At 38.2% G+C, this 8,692-nt stretch overlaps 1 protein-coding gene across 3 annotated transcripts in view; it reads left to right on the forward strand.

The window, feature by feature from the left end:
• The window catches only part of SALL3 (spalt like transcription factor 3), a 26,723-nt gene extending 18,293 nt beyond the window's left edge, over positions 1–8,430 (forward strand). For 2 of the 3 annotated variants that reach the window (XM_061449599.1, XM_061449598.1), the window contains exons 2-4: positions 1–880; positions 1,097–1,437; positions 2,421–8,430. The exon at positions 1–880 is cut by the window's left edge. In XM_061449599.1, the coding sequence (XP_061305583.1) occupies positions 1–880; positions 1,097–1,437; positions 2,421–2,852 (1,653 nt within the window). In that variant the 3' untranslated portion in view covers positions 2,853–8,430. Of the gene's footprint in view, positions 1,438–2,420 lie in introns of all 3 variants that reach the window. The other variant, XM_061449597.1, reaches the window with a different exon arrangement.
• Positions 8,431–8,692: the final 262 nt, after the last annotated feature.

The following is an 8,692-nucleotide window of genomic DNA, read 5'->3' on the forward strand; positions in this document are numbered from 1 at the left end:
GTGCTTAGTTGTCAGAGTGCTCTCAAGATGCATTACAGAACGCATACAGGAGAAAGACCATTTAAATGCAAAATTTGTGGACGTGCCTTTACTACAAAAGGCAATCTAAAAACGCATTTTGGAGTTCATCGAGCGAAGCCACCACTTAGAGTACAGCACTCGTGTCCCATTTGTCAGAAGAAATTTACAAATGCAGTTGTTCTTCAGCAGCACATTCGTATGCATATGGGCGGGCAAATTCCAAACACGCCATTACCAGAGGGCTTCCAGGATGCCATGGACTCAGAGCTTTCCTATGATGAGAAGAATGTTGACACACTGAGCAACTTTGATGATGACATTGATGAAAATTCTATGGAAGAGGACCCAGAGCTAAAGGACACTGCAAGTGACTCATCCAAACCCCTTATCTCATACTCTGGGTCATGTCCTTCTTCGCCACCTTCTGTGATCTCCAGTATTGCTGCTTTGGAGAATCAAATGAAAATGATTGATTCTGTTATGAACTGCCAGCAGCTGACCAGTTTAAAATCCATAGAAAATGGATCAGGAGAAAGTGACCATTTGAGCAATGACTCCTCATCAGCTGTTGGTGATCTTGAAAGCCAGAGCGCAGGCAGCCCTGCAATGTCAGAGTCTTCTTCCTCCATGCAAGCTTTGTCTCCTGTAAATAGCAATAGTGAAAGTTTCAGATCAAAGTCCCCAGGTCTCAGTAACCAGGAAGAGCCACAAGAAATACAATTAAAGACAGAAAAACCAGACAGTCCACCACCCGCAACTGAAAATGGAGGAGCATTAGACCTGACATCCACCAACCCTGGAAGACCGGTCATCAAAGAGGAGGCTCCTTTTAGCCTGCTGTTCCTGAACAGAGAACGTGGTAAGTTTAAAAGTACAGTTTGTAATATCTGTGGCAAGCCTTTTGCTTGTAAGAGTGCATTGGAAATTCACTACCGCAGCCATACTAAAGAACGTCCATTTGTTTGTACAGTCTGCAGTCGTGGGTGTTCCACTATGGGTAATTTAAAACAGCACTTACTGACGCACAAATTTAAAGAGCTGCCTTCTCAGTTATTTGAACCCAACTTTACTCTAGGTCCCAGCCAAAGTACTCCTAGCCTGGTCACCAGTACAGCACCTACCATGATCAAAATGGAAGTGAATGGTCACAGCAAGCCGATCTCTTTGGGTGAGGTTCCCTCGCTTCCAGCTGGAATCCAGGTTCCTGCTGCACCACAGACAGTGATGAGTCCGGGGATCACCCCTATGCTGGCGCCCCCCCCTCGCCGGACTCCCAAGCAGCACAACTGTCAGTCGTGCGGAAAGACCTTCTCCTCAGCAAGTGCACTGCAGATACACGAGCGCACCCATACTGGTGAAAAACCGTTTGGTTGCACAATCTGTGGTAGAGCTTTTACCACAAAGGGGAATCTTAAGGTAAGAGGCCAAATAAAACTGTGAAGGCTAGGGGCGGGGGGGTTCAGGCACCATTCTTGAACTTGGCAGGTTTTAGTGCTAAGTGCTTGTCCCAAAGAGAGGAGAGAAGCGAGTCAGAGAGAAGTGAGTTTCAAGGAAATGCTTGCTGTATAGTGGTGTTTATTATGCTTCCACTGCTTCCAGGAAAGTGGCTGTGGAATGATGTGAACTTTAAAACTGGTTCTGGGTGTACATGCTTGCACGTAGTAGTTCTCCTGACAAGACATGAGGGCACATGCAGTCAGCTGATGGATGTGTTCTGGTGGTTCTTGTGGACCATCAGGGCAAAATAGCCTGGCTATAACCCAGAAACTTAAAGTTTGCTCAGCTCCTTGGGTGCTTCTCAGATTTTCATTTTCTGTTCCGCTCTGCAGACTAGAAAGCTGTTTCCCACTGATTTGCAGTGGGTTACTACAGGACTCACACCTCTTATTCCCACAGTGTGGTTAACTATCAGGACACAGACTGGGGAATACATTTTTAAATGTCCCTTTTTAGAGTATTAAATTTAGCGAAACTAATTGATGCCTCTGACGAGAGAAAATATTGTGGAAGTAGACAAGATGTAAAAAGAAGGGCAGAAAAAACCCCACCCTTGTCCTACTGTAAGTAATGCCCTTGGTATTCTTCAGCATTTGAAGACTCCGAGCTTGCATGTGAAATTGTCTTATCTACGAGGATATTAGATACCCTCTTGCAGTGCTGCGTTCATTTTCACTGAGGAGAAACAAAATGCACATTGGAAAATTACTTCAGAGCTGGGTTTTCTTTGTGTAGGTTGACTGGGCCTTAGAACTGTGTCTTAACTAGAATTGACATGTTTTTAGTGTGAATTAAAAGACTTTTTTAAAGCAAGTGGTACTGTAAGTAACAGCATCTCAGGCCAGCCACCTCACCAGAATGTGCTATCTTGGGGGTGCTTCTTGTCCCCTTTTGCTCCGCAGGTTCACATGGGAACTCACATGTGGAATAACGCGCCTGCACGCCGTGGCCGCCGCCTCTCCGTGGAAAACCCCATGGCTCTGCTCGGTGGCGACGCACTCAAGTTCTCTGAGATGTTCCAGAAGGATTTGGCAGCTCGGGCCATGAACGTTGACCCCAGTTTTTGGAACCAATACGCTGCAGCTATCACTAACGGACTTGCTATGAAGAACAATGAGATTTCTGTCATACAGAACGGAGGCATTCCTCAGCTCCCAGTAAGTCTAGGCGGAGGCGCCATCCCGCCTCTAAGTAACCTTACCGGTGGCATGGACAAAGCTCGCACGGGCAGCAGCCCTCCCATTGTCGGTCTGGACAAAGCAAGTTCTGAAACGGGAGCCAGTCGTCCATTCACCAGATTTATTGAGGATAATAAAGAGATTGGCATAAATTAAAAGCATTCATTCTGAATAACTGTTGGACTGCTACTCGACACAACACTTGTCCTGTTCCATGTACAGCTTTTGAAGCTAAGCATTAGTTTCCTGACCTAAATGCATAGGTTCCCTTTAAAGTTTTACCCATAGCAGAAATACATAACTTTGTGGCTGCTGAAAAGTTGTCTTGCAAGATTTGCATGGTACTTCTTTCAACAGTGAGTTTGACTGTTACAGAGAACTTCGAAATCTTTTAATTTAACAGAACACACAAAAAAAAACAAATCATGGGATAACTTCATTAGAAACAGAAAGAGGCTAGTCTACGTCTACTTTGCTTCTTACAAAACTTACTATCACCTGAGAAAGGGGGGCTTCATTACAGCATTCTGTCACACTTATTTGCTGGTTTTGTTCAAATTAGTTAGTAACTTGGACTATGGTTTTAGGAATCTTAATCTTAAATAAGTGAGTTAGTACCCCAATGCTGTGTATTATTACAGTATCCTTGTCTGTAGTATTTATAATGTTAAGATTATGCGGGTAACAGACAATATACTAGCCCCAAACTTAAATGAAGCTTTTGTACTGCAAAATACATCTGGCTATGTGATTTTTCCTTTTTTTCTTTTCTTTTTTTTTTTTTTTTTTTGTATGTTTGGTTGGTTGGTTTTGGGTTTTTTTTTTGATTTTACTATAAATAAGTGGTTTATTTTAATGCAGGCAAAATTGTGAAGTTTTATTGGGAAAGATAGCATGCTTTTCATGTGCAAGTACCTGTCAGTAACAAACCTTTTTTTATTTAAATATTTGTAGCTGCTATGTGGACAGTTGTTCTATTAAATGAAAAAAAAAATAAAAATGTAGTGTGGACTTTAGCTCAATGATTGGAAAACAAGTTACAGACAAACCTGAGCACCGTAAATTATTCACAACATTATAAACAGTTGTGAGTAATACTCCATGTTATCAAAGCTGTACAATAAAAAAGGTAATGTTTGTATAATGTGGTTGCAAACTCTTAATTTATACTATTGCACTTTTAGTATTTTGTATTAGGGAGGTTTGTCTATAATTTGAAACTGAACAAAGATGTAAACTATTTTATAAATAGTACTTAAGGAGGAGAACCCTTTTGCAGTTTCTTGTTTTGTTTTAAGGTTGAACAATGAGAGATCTCTATTAACTAAGCAGAAGAGTTGCAGAGAACTGTCAGATCCTTAGGAAATATGAGGCCTGCCATTTCTTAAATAGAAATGATTCATTTAACTTTCCTACAAAGCCCACTTAAAAGCGTGACCACCCCCGACAGAATTCTGATACATTTATCTTAGGAGTGTGATATTAATACAAGTCTAGGATAGAGGAAGGAGAACATTGTGTAGGTTTAATTTTACTGTAATCTGTTCGGTCTCTTTCACACATACCCACGAGAAAGATTTTGACTGCCTAATAACATGGGAACAAAATAATAACTTTTGGGCAGCATGAGCAGTAGTAACATACAAATACTCTGTATCTATTTCCAACTCTTGTTGATTATCTTCTGAGATTGCTCCAAAGCACAATGTACTCTGATTAACCGAATATAATTTTATGTTAATTGCATTGTTTAAATTACACCAAGTAAATAAAGGGAAAGGTTCCACTCATAAGCTAGGCTGGGGATGCTGAGGAGACTGGGGCTTAATCAAAACTTGAACAGTAAATGTTTTGTGTACTACCTCATTTTTGTGCATTACAAGCATGGTGGAGTTGACACTATGAAATTCCGTCCAGCAGAACTGCTTAAGGGACGTTATGGGTAGCTGGGTAACAGCACAAGAAGTTTTATGCCCCTGAAGAACGAATCAGACAGTGAGGTCTTCTCAGTTGAGACTGAAAAATAGGACAATCTTATACAACAAAAACCATTACTGTAAGAGGATGGACTATTTCTGCCATCATGTAATGGAGTGAAAAGAGGTTCGAAGACTAATTAGCTGTTTGTTTCTATTGGAAATGAACAATGAACAGCTCCATTTTCTACAGTGATGAGATAGGGATATATAGATACCTCTATCTATATATAAGCAAAATTATGTATCTATAACACCTCTATAGTGTAACATCTTTTTTTTGCCACAGTGTGTGAGTGGTTAGGGGTGTTTACAAGCATTGGAAAAAAAAGAAAACTGAGGTGGCTTAATGTTGCTGTATTTCAGCAGTTGAATGTTTTTATTTATCTGTGTCATTTTTGGTGTGACTTTTTTTTTTTTTGTTAGTATTTGGTACCATGTAGTGTTATCTCTATTCCCTAAAGGATGTGTATAACTTAAAAAAAGGAAAAAAAAAAAAGAGAAGAAAAAATGAAAAAGGAAAAAAAAGAAAAATATGTAAAGTGTTGTAAATAAGATGGTTGATGATGGTACAGTAAGACTGACCCCATTTTGTATTCAGGGTTAGGTCATTCCTCTCTGCATGGTGAAGAGAGACACTATTTTTATACTGTGATACCATGTAGGGCTAGGAGCCTCCCTGAAACAGCTGGGAATTGTTACCTAGATCCAATATTTTTTATTATTAAATCTTGTTGGCTTGACACATCTACTGATTGAAATGGATGTCTTAGTCTAGGTTACTATTTTTGTCATATGGAATTGAATAAAATGCAGGATGTAATATAATTTCTGAATTGCGTTCCTTGATTATTCTAATAACAGGGCAAGATACATGACTAAGGTCACTTGTGGTAGATTGGTGTCAATGACTTCTAATCGTCGCATCTGAAAATCAGAATAAGGTCGACACCTTATATTCAAATGCTATTCTAATATATTAACAATGCAAAGGGATTGAATTATTGAAGTTTCTTTTCCAATGAAAATAAAACCTAAAAGCATTTCTCACAAGACAGTGGAACAAAAATCCACCATATTTTGGAGGGGGGGAACAGCCTTTGGAGGGACTACTGTTTTGAATTGACTGCTTTCTGAACACTGATACACCGCATGATAAAATTTGGGAACAAATTTACCAGGAGCAGTTCAAATTCTAAAATTTTTGAAAAAATAAAAAATTGGCAACTCGCATCCATTCATTCCAAATGACATATCCTGTACGTTTAAACCCATGGCTTTGTTTCTTCTTTTTTTCCAACATCCTGATTTATCAAAGAATGTCTAACTTTAACCAAATTATTTTTTCATGTTGATTTAAATGAAATTATTTCATATAAGGTTAGGCATGTGATAAAGTATCTCCTGCAAAAAAGCTGTATGTTGAGTAACCTTCAAGTTGTTATATTCCGGTGATGAATGCCTGCTGCATTTAACGCGGACAAAAGATAAATAAAAGAGAAAAATCTGTATTAATCATCTTTCAGTGGCCTTGTTATGAAGATATTCTGTTTTATAAAACCTACCCAAAGAAGGTACGAGTTTTCTCCAGTGCTTCAAAGATAGGTTTGTGCTTGCGCTCCTGCACGCATATCATCCCTGAACCCTGTTGTGAGAAAACAAGATATGGAGAAGAGGAGGAAAGCAAAGGAATCCTGATAGTTATGGTTCTGTTCAAAACACAAGAGGAAAATTACCTGCCCTCCCCTCCTCACAAAAAAAATATACTGAAGTAGAATAGTATCTATTTTTAAATACGAATGGGTTATTTTTTTTATTATAGGGAGACATTGAATAATAAAATGTGCTACATAGGTAAAAATGGTCAAAGTCTGCTGAATTACAGAGCCATGTAGGAATTCTATATAATCAGAAAAATTGCTGGTTACAATTTTTTGAGGGGAGGGTTTTTTTATGACAGCAAGGCTTTCAAACTCTTTACTTACATTTTTTTCCCATGAGTTACCAGAAAGCATTTATGTCAAAGGATTGACATAACCTACTTTTTTGCCGTTTGGTATTTTTGGTTTTGTTTTCCTTTTACATATATAAGCCCTCGATTTAGTATTTGTTCCTCTACCTTTGTCCTTTCTATCTTGACAAATACTTTGTTTTTCTAAAGCTGCGTTTGTGCTGTGTTTGTGTTGCCCTTAATTTACTTCTCTGCATGTACTCCGTCATTTGGAAAGATACTGTGTTTTATTTTTTTCCTTTTTCTCTAATTCTGCAGAAGTCAAAAGAGCTACCTGTATTTTACATCTCTGTGTAATACTAGCATAATGAATGATGAAGTCTTCAGTGATGTCAGGTATGTGCATAGCTCACAGGATTTCCTAACAAACATGCCATTCGCACTCTTTCCTCCAGATGAAGGCATGACGTTTGTTAGTGTTGCTGGTATGGGGCAGCTACAGACGGTCAGGAGGATGGAGGTCCTTATGCTAACTTCATTTGCCTGCTTTAATACCACTGAAACTCCATGGGCTTCTGTGGAGATACTCCAGGTTTATACTGGTGCAAGAGGGACTGCTTCCACATTCAGACGTCTTGCTTTACTTTACATGTCATCAAAACAATGACTAACTATACAGTATATTAAAAGTATGTCTAGGCAAAACCATTCTGGACTTTTATTTTTAAAAAAGAGGGAAATGAGAATACATATATATTTTAGTACATATCACAGGATTATCCTAGTTTTAAAGGAGGTCCTGAAAGTTGAATCTAAAAAAAAAAGATTACTCTGCCCCTTAATACAGAATTTGATGTCATCATATGAATAATCAGTACTTTTTCACATAAATGAGTAAAAACTTGTAACTTTTATGCATGAAAGTAGAAAAATGTGAGACTCTTGCTATGGCTGTCCTACACAAGATAGGCACTCACAGGGAATCTACTTTTGTAGATATTAAACATATCAGCAGATTTATGAAAAGAAAAATACGTGTTTGTGTGTGTTACATCACCAATGCATAGTATTTTATTTTTTCAGAAGGGAGAATGTTTCAATCAGGTGACAGAGTGACAAATGTGAAAGCCAACAGCTTTGAGCAGTGCCACTGATGCATTTTAGGGATGTGGGCAAGTCACTAATTACACTCTGATTCTGCTTGAGAATTACATACTTCTGGGGCCTCTGGGAGTCAGGGATTGATCTCCCCATTGCAGAGTCAGCTAGCACCTTTTAGTATTGGGATGAGTTGCCCCATCAGTAAAGATGGGGTAGTACTTTTGTACCTACCTCACAGGGATGTTGTGAGGAATAGTTTTATGCTTGTACAGTGTTTCAGAGATGTAAAATGCTTGGTATTATCGCTGATTTTAGAGAGTTTACAGTACATGTACTGTTATTTATTATTTGTACTCCAGTAGCACCTATAGGCTCCAGTCAGGACTGAGAGGCCTTATCCTAAATGTTGTACACTCACCTACTTGGAACTGATAACAAAATTTTACTCAGTAACATTTTTCCGTGGAGGTATTTCATTATCAAGTATCCATTTGATTACTATAAGGTTTAATTCAATTATTTAGGTGTTCAAATTGATTATTGGTTTTAGACTACGACAGAGATTATTTGGTATCACATTTTGTTTTGAGCTTGTACTGATTTTCAGAAAAAGTGCACCAATTTTCTATGGATAATCTAGAATAAAATCTTGCTATCACTGGAATTCTACTGTACTTTTGCTATTAAAGCTAAACATTAAAATAAATACGTGTGTATACATTATTATACACCAATATATAATATACATGTATCTATAAACATGTATGTTTTAAATTTCTTTACCTGCTTAAATTTAATTTCAAACTTTGTTGCATATTTTGCTCAAGCGTTACTCATTTCAGATGCAATTAAAACAGTATTAAATGGTGTTGGCCCTTGTAAAGAAACAAAAACTGGGAATCGTGACAAAAAAGGCATGTCGTGACTACAATTACATTTATGAAGGCTTGTGAGGAAAGTTTCTAAGT

The sequence above is a fragment of the Pezoporus flaviventris genome, unplaced genomic scaffold, assembly GCF_033815535.1.
Source record: "Pezoporus flaviventris isolate CSIRO_AGI_PZ_B2104156 unplaced genomic scaffold, CSIRO_AGI_Pfla_v1 ptg000007l, whole genome shotgun sequence".
In the NCBI taxonomy this organism is placed as follows: domain Eukaryota; kingdom Metazoa; phylum Chordata; class Aves; order Psittaciformes; family Psittacidae; genus Pezoporus; species Pezoporus flaviventris.